This window comes from Anticarsia gemmatalis, chromosome Z (genome assembly GCF_050436995.1).
Source record: "Anticarsia gemmatalis isolate Benzon Research Colony breed Stoneville strain chromosome Z, ilAntGemm2 primary, whole genome shotgun sequence".
Lineage (NCBI taxonomy): Eukaryota > Metazoa > Arthropoda > Insecta > Lepidoptera > Erebidae > Anticarsia > Anticarsia gemmatalis.
The window spans coordinates 2,397,347-2,413,803 of record NC_134776.1 but is presented as its reverse complement, the minus strand read 5'-3'; the positions used below and the strand labels follow the sequence as shown (position 1 = coordinate 2,413,803).

The following is a 16,457-nucleotide window of genomic DNA, read 5'->3' as shown; positions in this document are numbered from 1 at the left end:
GCGATGGTACGAATACGCCGAAATATTTTAAAAGTTACATAAAACGAAATAATTGTTGCGGGTCTGATTGTACTTTGTCAAATAGTAGTAGCAGTGTCTACTTTTCTTTAATGGAAGGAGGTTTATAACTAGGTGAAACAAAAACTCATCCGTACAGTCTGAATTAACGCCCCGTTATTGGAGTCATTTAATAAAACAAAAAATAGATTGCCCTCGAAAAAATCATTTGAGCGACACAAGGTGTGAGCGATATGTATATGTTACTGTAAAAGACCGACCTGTGGTAAATCCTAAGATTTTCCGGTAAAACCTAAGATTTACCAACTCTCAATGGTAAAAGTCCGAACAAGCCAGAGTTTAAAAACTATGTTACGATATATAAAAAAATCCTCCTTCATAACTATGTTTATAACTATTTCACGGTATAATTTTATACTGTGACATAGTTATAAAGAAGGAGTTTTGGGCAAAGCGACATGGGTAGGTTAGGTTGGAAGGCTACGCCTTCGTGGTTATTTTTTTTTAACCACCCAGAAGGAGGAGCCCCGCGAAGCGGGCCTCCGGCGACATCTCGACATCATCAAGTGAGTATAGGTAAAAGTTCGAATTAAAAGAATTGTTCAGACTTTTACCATTGCGAGTTGGTAAATCTTAGGTTATACCGGAAAATCTTAGGATTTACCATCGTTCGGGCTTTTACAGTAACATATATACTTAACTCTGAAAAATAAACAAGGAATTATTAAGCACTACATACTACTACAATCATAGTGCTTATTAAACATGTCTATAATACTTGTGCAATATTAACACAATTCACGTACTTATAGATACGTCATCTTAATACTAATACTTTTATATAGACAAGATTTAAAAAAAGTATTATACCTACAGATGTACATACATGCCGAGATGTATTAAGTACAATCGCGTTTCGTCATTTACAATGATAACCCTATGTAGAAAGGGGCAAGCCTGTAGCAAGAAATACCAGACAGTAAGGGCTGGTGCCATACCGCTTTAGTTTTGAGAATTTTCTTGATCTAAATAACAGAACCACCACTTTGCCCAATCCGAAAATCGCACAGCCCACATCTCATTGTCACTTCTGCTCATACAGGCAGGCAGTATTTACATGGCGGATATCGTCCTTATTGGCAATCTACATAGTAATATTGTGCTTCAGAGTTCCTGCTTGAATTAATTCTGGGTACGCGAGACGCACGAAACGGTCTCCAGTTCCTAATGTTACTTTGCTGCCGACATATAACATTCACAACAGGTGGGTCGCGCACAGGATTTATGTTTTGGTAGTGCACCGCCTGCAAATCATCCTGTAATATAAAAAAAAACCTTAAAAATTTGCGAGGTTAATGAAAACTGAATCGAAAAAGCACTCCACTTTAAGGAGGGAATAATTTCTGCTACATGCAAGCTAAGAATTAATTTAAAATCTAGCGTTTGAAAAATGCCTGAAATACTCTATAGTATGCTATATAATAATATGTACAGTATAGCAGCTAGGGTTTTCTTTTATAATACTTGTAATAATCAAGAGTAATCTTGTTTAATGCTTACTTGGGGACATGTTGGCTGCAGTCTTTCAGGATTATTTGGTTGTAAGCTTTCTGAAGTATTAACCTGCTTTTTCGAGCAATACTGCATTATATTTAATGTCTTGAACAAGAGGAAACAGATGAGCGCCGTTAATATCGCTGCCCCAATCAATGAGCAGGGGAAGATCAAATTATCCACTTTATCTGTAAATAATTATTTCAGATTGTAATTATATCCGTGATTTGCTGTAACTTCAATGCAGTCACAAATACAAGCCTTGTTTCTTTTTTAAATAACTAAATATTAACTTACCGAAGAAGCCGTCCTTCCTTCTATGAAGCAACACATGTATCGATCTCAGAATATGTTGGTCTGGTTCTTCTAACAAACATTCCAGTATTGTACTGTCGTTAGCTGGGCCAAGTAGACTATTTTTCTTCATAATTCTATACCTGTCGGTAACTGGAAACAAAAATTCATGATTTTATTTTTATATTCTGGGACAAATCTTTGTTTGTTAAGCATGAGTATTTGTTCTGAGTCTGAGTGTCAATTTATCTATATAAGTATATATTTAGAAGTATATGAGAATATTTATTAGTTATTTGGTTACCATATTGCAAGCTCTGGATAGTTTGGAATCATGACTTGACATGGAATCATGACCCTGTGTGAGTTGTCCTATAATATTTATTTAATATTTACTTTATTTATTTATTTTTATGTTGCACTTATGGCGGTGTTCAACGTAGTCATCTGATCGCAAAACCTGTAGCGCCGCTTGTGGTTTCTGATTTGAGCCTGGTTGTACCTTTAGAAGTATGTAATATGACGTATGTTTATCAGTTTTTTTTTTTTTAAAGACAACTCCTGCACTAAGAATTGCTCTTGTATCGCGGGGACTTTTACAAACATACAAACAACGGGCACAAAGCACAACCAGACCAGAAAAAAATATTTGTGGATCGCACAAATAATTGTCCTGTGTGGGAATCGAACCCACGACCTCCCGACGCAATGGTTGCGGCGTGGTGACCTAAACCACTGCGCCACAGAGGCAATCGAAGTTGACTAGTTACCATACTACCTCTGCTTATTTTGGAATCAGATGACCGTGTGTGAGTTACCCTGAGAATTCTATGTTTCATTCGCAATCCAGGGTCCACATGCTGAAATGCTTGAGCGATTCAACCGCTTTGGTTCGAAAAAGCCTAGCGTTATGATAGCACTAGAAATTTTAAAACTTGCTAATTCCGTACTCCGATGAAAGCTAAGTACCAGTTCGGATGCGTAGCGTATACAAACCGCATATTCAGTGCGATCCTTAGTCGTTGCTTAAGATTATATACAATATTTTATGCAATTTTCTATTTTTAATAAACATTAAATTATTTTACCCTCTCCGTTCAGACTGAGGCGGGCGTATGAGTTGTGTTTCGAACAATTGATCGTTAAGGTATCGCCGTCCGTGTACTCATAATAGATCAGTTCTTTTTGATTGAGTTCGTACATCTTCAGCAATATGTTTTGTTTAGGCATTTCCATGGTGAGACATATTTTGTCTGAAAATATTAAAAGATTTCTTTTAATACTGATACAACAAATAGCTTTACACTTTCTTGCACTGTTCAGCATGCCACAGATTATTTATTATATTAATTTACACCGATGTCCTTTTATAGTCCACAGTTATGGGAATCCTATTACCTTGCCTGAAGATTTCTCTCACGAAATTGTATCAGACATTGTCTAGTCTAGGTTACTAAATGACGTCCTATACATGGGCGGTACTAATTCGTCATATCAAATGTAGTCTATAAACATAATGCATTGAGCAGTCAATTTTTATTGTTTATAAAAGTTCTAGAAAGCATCATCCTATAATACATATGACGATTTTTTGTTTCACTCTGCCCACTAATTCGACTGCATGAAAATATTTTACTATTTCAAAATATAGAGCTAGACGTCAAATAAGACATCAATAGTCTTGTGTTTCTGAGTGAAAAAAATATTAGCACTACACATTCGTTCAAGCAAACTTTCGCATTTATAAACAATTAAGTACCTACAGGCAAGTATGGTTAGGATGAATACAGTTGATTGGGCAAAGTCTAAGTCCTTAAATATTATATAGTTATGACCATAACTAAAAACTAACCACAAGATAACTTACCTAAAGTTACGGGTATAGGTATGAACTTAATAGTAATGTTATTAAAATCCTGTTTTGTTGTACTGTTGTACAATATGGAGGAAATAGATGCTGGTTTCTCAATACTGGCTGCCTCTAGTTTTATGCTTTGATGATCTGAAATTGAAACAAATCGGTTAAATACGAAAGTGGACACAAGCTTTTATCAATGGACACGGGATCAGGCGAAAAAAAATTACCACCGGAAAGTTGCCAGCTAAAAAATTGGAAAAAATATTTAGTTGCGCTAAAATACACATAATACCTTAAACTTGTATTGTAATGTACATAAATATATGTTACAGTTAAAACTAGTTTTTGGACAGAACGTGTTTTCGAACATTGCAGCAAAAGAGTATTTTAACCATGTCTTTCATCAGATAAGAAAAGTACTTACTCTGGTAATTGCCGAGTTTGAATTGTCCATCACTGACCTGTGGCCGTTTGATAGCCACGTTGCCTCCTGTGGTCAGTTCCACCGTCACTCCCTCGTGGGGCAGGAAGGCACACTGCTTGACTATCCCTGGCTGATTCACATCAAACCCTCTCAATGTTATGTTGTTCAGTTTTACACTCAAGATATCTGAAAGTCGTAGAATATGTTTTTTTTTAATAATACACATCATATATAAATTATTCGAAAACGTTACTATATACTTTTCGAAACGCATTACCAAGAAATTTGCAAGTCGGAGTTTTGTTTTCTTCTTTAGCCCCTGATAATGATTAGAATTTTCAACATTCAAACATATAGGAAAAGTAGCACGAAATTTTATGAGTAGAGTTGTATGTAGGTATAAAATTGTTGTTTTTTGTGCTACGGTATGATTTAAATACCATCTTACCTGCCCTCAACATCAATGTCAATATTGAAACCTACCATTTAATTTTTCTTTCAATTTAAATGTAACGTGAACAGTAGCATTGTGATGTGCCCCGAAGTATTTGCAGACGACGAAAGAGCCGCTTTGCTCGGCGCGCAAAGTGCTGCGTACTCCCACGCCATGCCTTGACCAAGAGCCGTCGTTTTTGAACATATCTGGTGACAAACACTGGTGTTATTGGCTGATCCAGAGGAGATAGATAGGTGCATTATAGTGCCCAAAATCACCTTGATAATGAAACAGCGGCAACATCTTAAAGCAATGTGAGCAATTTGAAGGAGTCTATTAAGATTGGAATTATTTATACCAGTTCCCGAAGAAAATATTTACACAGCAGATTAGTAGGTACCTAAAGAGTTTTTGTATTTCAAAACAATGTAGATGTATTACCGTGTAATTTCCCCGCGTAGTCGTAACTCAACTGCACTTTGCAGCCAGACTCTACATCCCGACAGACACAAAAGAGGTCCACATCATCGCCCGCACTGTACTCGTAGATCGCAGACCGATATACGTTGGGATGTAGAAGATCGCTGGAACTTCGCCATACTGTAGGCAGGACTACACGATTTACTAGCACCATTGTCAATGAATCTGAAGTCAAAAAGGAGAATATGTTATATGGAACTTTATTTTATCACTGTCATCCTTCATTACTTTGAACCTGACAGAATACGAGAGTCAGTGGTTAAGCCTTGAGCCCAACACGCTCAACTAGATCTGGATGTGAAATTCGCAGCCCTTCGAAAAGATTGCTATTGCAAAATGCGTGTCGCCATGCTGTTTGTAGCAACTGTTGCTAACGCAAACCGTCCTTTGCTTAAAGGAAGAAAGAAGTTTTTGTAAAGCTTACATTTCACGAAGAAACATTTCAGCTAAACACAAAAAATACACCAACGGTAGCATGTCAGTTTTATCAAAAAGAAGAAGCTACTGGTAGAAAATAAAATGCATGAAAACTACACTTACCTCCGTCAATTCTCTTGCGAAATAGCACTAGAGCTTTGACATCAGAAAATACAAGATTTATACCACCCAACGAACACTCTAGCGACGTATCGTTATCTTTCGCAGTGAGTATAATTTCTTGCACCTTCTGGTCGGCGGAAACTGGAAATTATTAAGACTTTGTCTTAAATTAATGAATTCAAAAATGTTATAGAACCACATAAGAAGCTCCAGGTAAAAATTTTAAATGTATTTATTGCTTTAAAACAAATAATTCTGTCCCTACTACCATATCAGATTCATAGAATGGAAGAGAGAGAGAGGGAGAAAGAGACTTTTATACAAACAGTTAGTTAATTTTATCTCAAATAGCGGACTGGCCCGACTTTGTCCGAGTATAGGACAATTTTATCTCGTTGATTCCAATCCCGCAATTTTGATCCCATTAATCCCAGACAAATCTTGTCCCGACAATTACAAACATATTAAAAAATATTATCCAATTGAGATTCAATGTTATTTAGTTATGCGCGTACATACATTTTGGTGATTCATTTTTATTTATATAGATTTGACGAAGATAATTATAGCACAACTTGATAGGTTACCTTGATTTCTAAAGTGAAAGGTAGCAGAGTGTTGTGCTACTAGGTATGGTGGCACTGCGCACTTTACAGGGACCACCTCGCCTTCTTCATACTCATAATATATCAGTTGGTTTCCTTCAAACTTATATAACTCCATTATAATATTGGTCTTCAATAAACCCGTTATTAAGGGTACGTACTCTGAAAGAACGAGGTTTTAAAAGCGTCTTAACAATTAATATTTATTGAACCGTACAGAATCAATGCAATCATTCTATTAAATGTAGAGGCGGACTGCGACATGCTGTTTGGTTATATTTGTTAAAAGTATTAAAGGTCACTTGCGACAAAAATATTCAATGTTCAATTAATTATATTCCATATTTTAAAAGAGGACAGTCTTTTTTACTATACAAAGCGCCTTATTTTTATAAAATACACAGGATTTGTAATGGCAATCTAAATAAATCGCGCATGCCACGGTCCTGCTAAGTTCTCGAACTATAGTTTCTACCCGCGACTTCTTTTGCGTAAAAAGTTTTCCCGTGGTAATAGGTATCCTATGAGTTAATCCGGTTCTAAGCTATTAGTCTACATTATTTCATTAAAATCCGTCTAGCAGGTTTCCTGAAAGAATAGCCCGCATACATACATCCATCCATATTTACAAATTTTCGCAGTTACATATTATATTAGTAGGAAAAGATTACCGCTATTTAAATGTTGTAGACAAAGATAAAATAAGGTACTCACCCAAGTGTGATGGCGAAAACTTTAGTTTCACAGTATACCCTTTACCTGTTCTTGTTAGGTTTATTTTATATGTAAGTATGAAAGAGGTTTTTGGACTCTTCATTATAGTAATCTCATTTTTTGTGTCTGAATATCCTGGAAGTATTATTACATAATATATGCATTAGGATATTGAAATTGCAGGTCTTCTCTTTCTAATTAAGACTCCAAAGACCAATTAAATAAATTTAGCACGGCTTGTTATATGCATAACTCTTGCAGTTAGTGCCAAACTGCCAAGTTCCTATAATTTAAATTTCTATAATAACAATAAATTACTGCACGTTTGGCGCAGTGGTTTAAGCGGTCACCTCGCCGTAACAACCGTAGCGCCGCGTGTGGTGGGTTCGAATCCTACCCGGGACAAATCTTTGTGTGATGAGCACGGGTATTTGTTCTGAGCCTGGTTGTCAATTTATCTATATAAGTATGTAGGTATTTAGAAGTATATAAGTATGTTTATCAGTTATTTGGTTACCATAGTACAAGCTCTGCTTAGTTTGGAATCAAATGACCGTGTGTGAGTTGTCCAATAAAAAAAAAAAAAAAAAAACATTTAAAAAACCAACTATGTTTTACTTAATTTTTTTATTTTATTATTTTTATAGGTTGGTTAGGTTAGGTTCAGCCATTCTTATTCCCACCACCAACTCACTCATCATACAAAGCTAAATGAGACCTAAATTTGCAGACATTCGGTTAATCTCGCCACTCTCACCCCTACAACTTTTAAACGGCTCAATAGATTTTCATCAAACTTGTCTAATCTAAGAACACTCGCATATAAGTAACCTTTTAATAAAAAAAAAAACTAAATTTGATATCACTGCATCCGTTCGGGAGCTATGCCACAGACAGACACCAGACCGGTTGTTAGTAGTCGATGGTGGTAGAGAATCGCGGTACGGGACATTGTACGATGACGCGCGTGACAATTTTTTCTATGTAATTCATTCAACCAATAAACGAGGTATATGATATGCATTTATGTTGGTTTATCATGAAATTTCACAAATATTTATTTCCATTATTAGAACAATAACTTTATCCTTCTATGATTCACTTAACAAAAGTAATGTTAAAATTTTACGGTAGGTAGATATCAGAGTACATTTAGTGTTATTATTCAATTTGAAATATAGGACATTCCGGGGCTCAGTATCGGTGGTAATATTTAAAAAGGTCGGATGAGTACATGATTACGTGTACATGGGTGTGAATGAAGCAAAAAATAAAAATAAATTAGTGGGGTCGTAGGAAGTTTTTGCTTTCTTTGGTTTTTGCCTGATTAAGCTTCATGGAAAATAATGTGATTAAGTGGGCCTTGAATTGGCTTGGCATGGTAGGATACATAAATAAAGCAGAGTAAGAATTTACCGTTACAAGTTCTTATTATTATGATGATGCACAGATTTAGACACAATTGGATGGATTGGTAAATTTTGAACCAGGCAAGGGTACGTTTAATTTTTAATAATAATATAATATTTTGTACAACTCATACATGGTCATCTAGTTCCAAACTGTGTAAACCTTGTATTATGGTAACCTGACAACTGATAAATATACCTACAATGAATATTTAAATGATTTTATAACCTGAACAGATACTGATGCTCGGCACAAATGTGAAAATTTAACAGAAAAGTAGTCGGAGCTGCGCGTTTTACTTACATTATACAAAGTACTTACGAACAAAGTTTATAGGATTTTCATCGACATTGGGACTCCATTGCAGCTCAAGGACACTGTCCTCATATGCAATCTCAAATTTCACATTGATCGTTTCCCCAACAGAATAACTGTATTCAATTGTTTGGTCTACTTCACGATTTTTTCTTACGGGTATATTGTTCACTTTGAATTTAATCATGTCTGTAATTACAGAATTAAAATTAAGTTCGGGTACGCAAGCAAGCAAACAATTGCAAGATGGTCTAATTAGAGTGGTTTGGAACGCAAAGACATATCTTGTGTCGCCTCTGAAAACTTTGACACTTGGAATATACTAGCTATCGGTACATATAATTTAACATTACAAATTTTCTGAACGAATCATCAAAACTGATGACCCCTGAAATAATGTTAGACTAGCTTGCTATTAAAATTAAAAACCCATCGCGGCTTAAACAGTTCAACAGCATTTAGCAATTTTACATGTGCTCGCTGTAAATATACACTTACCATTATTATTCTCGCGTCGCAAAACAAAATTGACAGAGATATGTCTGGTCTCCTGGCAGGTAGCGGTACAAGTGACTGAGGTATCTTTATGTCCTAGGCGTAGATTTGTTCTCATTCCAACACCTTGTTTGGACTCTAGTACCACCCCTTTGAACGATTCTGAAAATTAGATTCTTCTCGTAAAAAGTCAACAATGTAGTCCAACATAATACCTACTTAGAGACGCCCGGTATGCAAGATGCAACGGACTATCACTAGTTTGCTACAGCTTCATGGAGTTGCCCCCGGATCTCTGCTAAGATTTGGGAACCGCATCTTATTTTTGTTTGTTAACTGACTGTTTAATGTTAATCACGCGGTCACGATCAATTGACCAATTCGTAAAATCACCAACTTCCATTATTGATAAAAACTGAGGTTTTATATCAAAAGGTTGCACGGTATAAAACGTGTCGATCCATTTGTGTCGTGTCTACCGGCGGACTGAATTATAAAACTGATGTAATAAAGAACAACCTTGACCATATCATCTGGCCATTGAACACGACGTCTGAGCTTGAATGGAACCGGCTGCCGTGGCCGAATATCGGTAGGGAGCATTTACCTAGCAACAACAGATGAATCTTGTTTTGAAGGGGAGCATGAAATGTTAAATTACTTTTTGAATTACAACACCTGGCGCAGCGGCAACTACGTTATACCTCAACGACGTGCACTTCACGTGCAATTTGCAAAACTTTGGGTGTTCAAACATAGTATTACAACTACAACGCGGCTGTCTGCGACCAATCTTTGAATGACAACTATTTTCTCTCGCTTACTTCTTAGGTATAAAGAATAATGACCACTAAGCATTCGCAGGTTGCGTTGTAGGTCTAGCACGAAAACATGCGAAAAAGTGTTCGCATTACAATATTATCCGACACAATTTGTATGGGAATTAATTAAGCGCTCTTATTTTGGAACATGAAATATTTCTGTTTACCTTTGAGTTGGATTTCTTGTCAATTTGTCAGAAATGAGAAATTCCAAAAGTCTATTATACGCAGTGAACCTTACGATTTGACATACGGTAATGTAAAATTCGAAAGCTGTCTATCAACACCTTTACTTTATGTAATGGCTTTTAAGACATAGATGAAATCTCATGAAGCCTGTTTCATCTTATGGTATACCATTTCATCGCTCAGCGAGTAACGTTACGCTAAACTTTATTTTGTAATTAGGTCATGCGGAAAATATGAATATTACTTATTTATAATTATAGTAAACTAATCGCTCCTAAGTATACTGGTACTTTAGCTAGAGTATTTCAGGGAAAAATTCATACGAGTGATTCATTGACGTGTAATGTAACCACGCAAGAAAACGGTTAATTCTACTAAGTGAAGTGAACTTTTCGTGGCTTATATTTGTTATTAGGTACTCCATCTATTTCTATGAAGTGGTTATTTACGATTCGCAAGGAACATTGATAAGCTTTTCGAAATAGATATTTTTTTCAAGTAATTATAAACGGTACACGAAAGCGACACGTCAGCATTAAAGCTCGTAATCGTTCTACAGATCATCGTCGTAGCCTTCAACTTAGCTTTTATTCCGCTATCGTAGCAACAGCCTACTGCTATGATGTTCGACAAACTAACGAACGTTATTTACTTATAATAATATATAATTTTATTACGTTACGTATAAATAATTACGTATAAATTGTGTTTAGATGTACATTGCGTATTCTCGTTACCTACTATCGTGTCAACTGCGTTTATTTAAAAAAAAATTATTGCCCTTTATGTGTCCCACTGCTGGTCAAAGGCCTCCCCTCTTTCCTTACAAACCTGTCTCTCGTGTGCCACGATAGACCCCTAAATGCCGTAGCATGGTGTTATAACGGCGTTTGATTAATTTACTTCAATAAAGATACGCTTGGAGCTCTCATCAATTTTCTTTACCAATTATCTGGATGTAACTTTATGTTTTTCTTAACTGAGCTCTGTAAGCCTTACCATGTAGTTTCTTTGCGTATTCGTAGTACAGATTAACGTTGCAGCCCGTGGTGTTAACTGCACAAGTCACCTCCACCGAGTCGCCTACCACATAATAATGGTTGTAATATTCATTGTCTGCAGCTGGGATCACCTTGTTATTTACCAACAACATTATCGGAGATTCTGTACAAAAAAAAAAGTGTTATAATAATCTTTCGTCACGGGTATTTGGCAATAACATAGGCAATCAATGCTTTACCACGTTAATAGCCCGATTAAGATGCAATAGGTAATTCGCATTGACTACAAAGAAAACCTTTCTAGTACCCATAATTTCCTCTTTGTGCCAAAAGATTAACTGCCTTAATTAATCTGCATTCCTCGTCCCTTTACAAGAAAAACCTTGAATTTTTAAAACCATAACTTTACGGGAGAGCAGTTTCAAACATAGAAGTGTTGGTGAATTTAAAAAAATTAATTATTTTACCGCAATAAAAATGTTGTAGTTATTAATGCGCTTTCTCAGAATGAGTATAACAGCGAAAAAAACAGTATCTACTGAATATCAAATAACAAAAAATAAAGTTTCTTTGAAATATCACGTTGTTGTTGTAGAAGCGGTATGTTCATAAGGAAAACGCTCACATGTTAAGAAATAATGTATTAATAGCGATAATTTTGCGTGGTATAGAAATATTATGTACCTATTCAATAGTTGAAAAAACTCCGTAAAATTTTGAAAAAAAAAAGATTTTTTGCTTTACACCTGTTAAACCGTGACAGACGGATAGACTTTTGTTTTTATAAATAATTATAGAATAACTTACGTGCACAGACGTGACTTGTCACAAAAAGCACACAGCACAGCACACCTAACATTGTATCCTGTAACCAGCTGTAGGGTTTCTGACACAACTATAAACCTATAATATACTAATATCAATTATATTCGGCGTTATCCTGATGTCGAATAAGGATATTGTAGTCATTATTATTCATGATTCTTATTTTCGACGCGACTTTACCTCCAAAAAGAAATCCACTAATTAATTATAATAGGCTTATAAGATTTCTGAAGTAAATAAACCTCAGTTAAGTGTTGGATAAGCGCTGGTTAGTATAATAAATAAACTAAAAATAAACTTTTCTAATAATTTCTGTCCAAGCACTACAATGGGCTGTAGTTTCGCGTCAAATAAATGCTCACATCAATAGTTGAATACTTTTCCTCGTGGTAAAACCAACACTATTCAAAACGTTACATCATTATCTACTTTATGAAATTAGTGGAGCGTCCTTTATATTATTGGTAAAACTATGATAGTCCCACTGACGCAAGTCCTGCGCTTGCGACGAAAAACCGTGATTTGTGGAAACTGGTTAGTGATTAGTGCTCGCACGATTAGCTAAGAAGAAGAACTAAAATGCGCGTCTTGCATTGTCGTCTTGCCGCCGGTGCTCGAAGAAGAGCGTAGTATACCTATCCTTGTTACGCAATATTTATTTTATGCTTTATCCTTAGTACTATAATATTAAGCGCAAATTGAAAACTACTTATGCCCGGTTTCGGAGTATATTTAGCCGTAGTTTATATATTCAATAGCGTTTTTTATAACTATAGGTTTAAATGCAATTGAATTGATAAACTACCGTTAAATGTAGCTCAGAAATCGGGGGTAGAGATCTGATCTCAACGTTGACTGGGTAATGGTTTACAATATATTTTGGTCGCGGCGTAACTGTGTAAATAAGCATAATAAAATTTGTATTTCTGGGTGTTTGTAACAAAATAAGATAGAATGAAATTCTTGAAGAATAAGATTTCCACTTTATTTCGCTCTTATTTTGCTTGCTTGCTTATCAATTATAATTATTTAATTTATTCTTTTTCTAAAAGAAAATACAACTCCCGCACTAAAAATTGCTTTTGTGTCGCGGGGACTTTTACAAACATACGAACGAAGTACAACCAGACCCGAAACAAATATTTGTGGATCGCACAAATAATTATTGGTCCGTGTGGGAATCGAACCGACGACCTCCTAACACAATGGTAGTGGCTTGGCGACCACCTTAACTTAAGGGCGTCAAATAGCTTACTAAAGAATGCGCAGACATAGTTGTACCTGAACTTAGATCCTAATGATATTATCGCTAAAAATATTTTTAGACATCTTTGACAGTCATAATCTTATTTCAGTCAAAACTCTAATGAGTAATTTACTAAAACTTCCCTTGAAAATCCCTTGACAAAAATCGTACATAAATAAGTTTATTTTCAAGATTTTCGGGAAATCATATCGCAGGGTTTCGGTTTAATATTAAGTAGTAATTGAACTTAAATAACTTTTTATTTTTCCATACTAATAATTTCACTTATTCACATAATACTTAACTTGAATGGTCTGACTTAATTTGGTTGAATGGTGTAACCAAGTAAAAAAAAACAATTATTTACTCATTGTCTGCAAATAATAAACATTTTACCTGCAACCAATTAAGTTTAAACCATAAAATAAGTATAATGCGCTTTGCTCTTTAGAAATTATTACCTAAGTAGCTGATTCAATGCTGATTTCTTGCCAATATAATGATATATATGTTTAACTCCCGTGAAAATTGGCGTATTATTAACTAAAGATGTGATATTGTGAAGAATAGGAAATATCAATTTCTTGTCAACCTTATGATGTAGGAGCTTAGCATAAATGAGCGAAGCACGATTTGCAATCATAACGTTTAGACTCTCGCGTTGCATGTTTAATAGAATACGGGAATTAACGTGAACACGCATTTTAACTAAAATGCCTAACGTTTCGGCGCAGCTTGCACTCACCGTGGTCGCAGACTGACGCTGAAACGTTGAGCGAAGCACGAGCCGAGCACAGCCTACAAGAGTAGAACTAACCATTTTTAAAAGAAACATTTAGGTCTTCTGTTAAAGGCCTAATGTTTCGTCAATCCTATGTTATTTTACAAATTAGATTTTTGATAACGATCGTAATTATCATGTGGTATATAGTTTCGCACATTCAGGAATTATAGAAGTAGAAAGTTAGAATAAGGAAATTAATAAAATCTTAATAATTTCGTTGAATTAGTGCTCCACTCGTCCCTGGCTACTCCAGCATGCATTTATAGTAGCCGGGTATCTAGTCTTCTATTGACTGACTGTCGACAAACATAGACCATTTGGTGGGTAAAAGCGTTCTCAGGCGCACATTGGAGAAGGAAAAAAATACTTTAACTAAATATTAAATAATGACGTCAAAGAATATAGTTTTCCTCAAATAAAAATCATTTTAATTACGTATTTGGACAAATTCCCTTCGGTTTATCTATTCTATATAATACTAGTGGACCCGCGTGGATTTGGTCGAACTAAGCAAAACAAAAAAAAGCAATTATAACACCCACTTTGTTCAATTTATGACGTTATTATATAATTTATATGATATAAAAACATTGAAGTTGAAGTATTATTACGATAGAATATTTTAAAAATTAAACAATATTACGTTGTTATTTATTCGGTTTCTCTACACAGGAAAATGTCACAATTAACTTTATAATCATGAATCCATTGAAATGTTACTATTTATTTATCGACCGAATATTGCATTTTTTAAGAACTCTATTTTGTTTTTGGGACATTTGAGTCCCCAGTTCACCGGGTTCGTCAATGCTCGTGAGAATCTGGTCGGAACGAAAGTAAACTTATTTTTGACTAGCTGACCCGCGCAACTTCGCCTGCGACACATAAAAGAGAGAATGGGTAAAAATTTTCCCCGTTTTTGTAACATTTTTTATTGCTACTCTGCTCCTATTGGTCGTAGAATAATGATATATAGCCTATAACCTTCCTCGATAAATGGACTATCTAACATTGAAAGAATTTTTCAAATTGGTCCAGTAGTTCCTAAGATTAGCGCGTTCAAACAAACAAACAAACTCTTCAGCTTTATAATATTAGTATAGACAACCTTCCTCGATAAATGGACTATCTAAAATTGAAAGATTTTTTCAAATTGGACCAGTAGTTCCTAAGATTAGCGCGTTCAAACAAACAAACTCTTCAGCTTTATAATATTAGTATAGATTTACAGACTAAAGTAAAGCTAAAACCTACAACGGGAAAAACATTTAGGAATTAATAAGCAAAGTTGAACGAATTTAACAGAAAAAAAAAATATTTACAGCGCAAAAAAGACTTATTTAACATTTTTCTACGACGCATACTTTCTGAGAAATTGCGAAAATAGTGATTTCACCCCTTTTTCCAATGTGTCGGCCTGGGGACAAAGGTGGTGACCCCACAAACTTGAAGTTAAGCTTCTATTGACCCCCATACATGTACGAAAAATAGAATTGCGTCCTCTAAAAAATGCGAAGCTCATTTAACATTTCAATGGGCTACAAATTGTGTAATAATATTTATTGCGCGTTTGAATTTATATTAGTATTTTTTATTTTATTTCAGTTATTTTCAGTGAATTCTTCAATTTGATATCCATATTATTGAGGTCCATCGCTTTATTTTTACTTCCAACTTCATCTTCGAACGCTAGTCATTATTATTGTTATATTTTTTTATACTGGCAATGTATGTCATACAAAATATCGACCGAGCTATCGAGGAGCTGATATATTTGCTCAATACCTATAGTATTGAGCAAATATATCAGGTACCTATAAAAAAAAAAATGGGCGTAATCTGGCGTATATGACTTATTCTCGTACTAATTTTAGGTTACCTAATTTTAAATATCAAATACTCAATACCTCCCATGAAACCGTTTGAGCTAGTAAAAAGTACAAGATTGTAATTTGTAGATATCTGGGGGCACGGAAGTGCCCCCGCAAGTCAAGCAAAAAAAAGCGGCACGGCCGTAACATCTCATTGTTTAAGAGGTATTTTTTTAAAATTGGCATGATAATAACATACGTAATAACTTAAGACAGAAGGTCCTTTAAGTAGAGACTAAATAGATTAATCGACTTGGTATTTTATAGATCTCACAACTTTTTACGGCGAGACTTGAGGTTTTTACAGAATGTTTTTGATGGCATAAGAATTTCCTGCTGTAATGAACGCGTATCAAATGAGTCGCTTTGTATGCCTTACCTTGAATATTGAAGATGTCCTCGTCTTACTGGGGTTATGACTCGCCTGGGGTACCAAAGGTGAGTCATAACTGATTTAAAAAAATGTTTTAACATTGTCGTGGTCTGACTGGGACCAAATCTGAGTGTGGGCTAGCGGCTCTTAGAAAAGCCTTGCTTAAGAAACTTGCTGTGGTTATTGTGTACAAATTTCTAATAG

At 35.1% G+C, this 16,457-nt stretch overlaps 1 protein-coding gene across 1 annotated transcript; it reads right to left on the bottom strand.

Annotated features, from left to right (window-relative positions):
* Positions 1-12,525, bottom strand: LOC142986293 (uncharacterized). The gene is made up of 15 exons (XM_076134717.1): positions 11,962-12,525; positions 11,153-11,317; positions 9,147-9,305; positions 8,655-8,837; positions 6,924-7,058; positions 6,192-6,371; positions 5,605-5,745; positions 5,026-5,229; positions 4,632-4,790; positions 4,149-4,334; positions 3,734-3,868; positions 2,955-3,119; positions 1,870-2,019; positions 1,579-1,760; positions 1-1,334 (listed from the first exon to the last, which is right to left on the bottom strand). Exons 1-15 carry the CDS (start codon positions 12,011-12,013, stop codon positions 1,152-1,154), a joined length of 2,379 nt encoding a protein of 792 aa, XP_075990832.1. The 5' UTR covers positions 12,014-12,525; the 3' UTR covers positions 1-1,151.
* Positions 12,526-16,457: the final 3,932 nt, after the last annotated feature.

Coding starts and splice junctions, on each gene's coding strand:
- LOC142986293 (XM_076134717.1), bottom strand. CDS start 12,013: ATGTTAGGTGTGCTGTGCTGTGTGCTTTTTGTGACAAGTCACGTCTGT. Junction 3,120..3,733: donor ACCTATACCCGTAACTTTAG/GTAAGTTATCTT, acceptor TAATATTTTCAG/ACAAAATATGTCTCACCATG. Junction 1,761..1,869: donor AAGGAAGGACGGCTTCTTCG/GTAAGTTAATAT, acceptor AATTATTTACAG/ATAAAGTGGATAATTTGATC.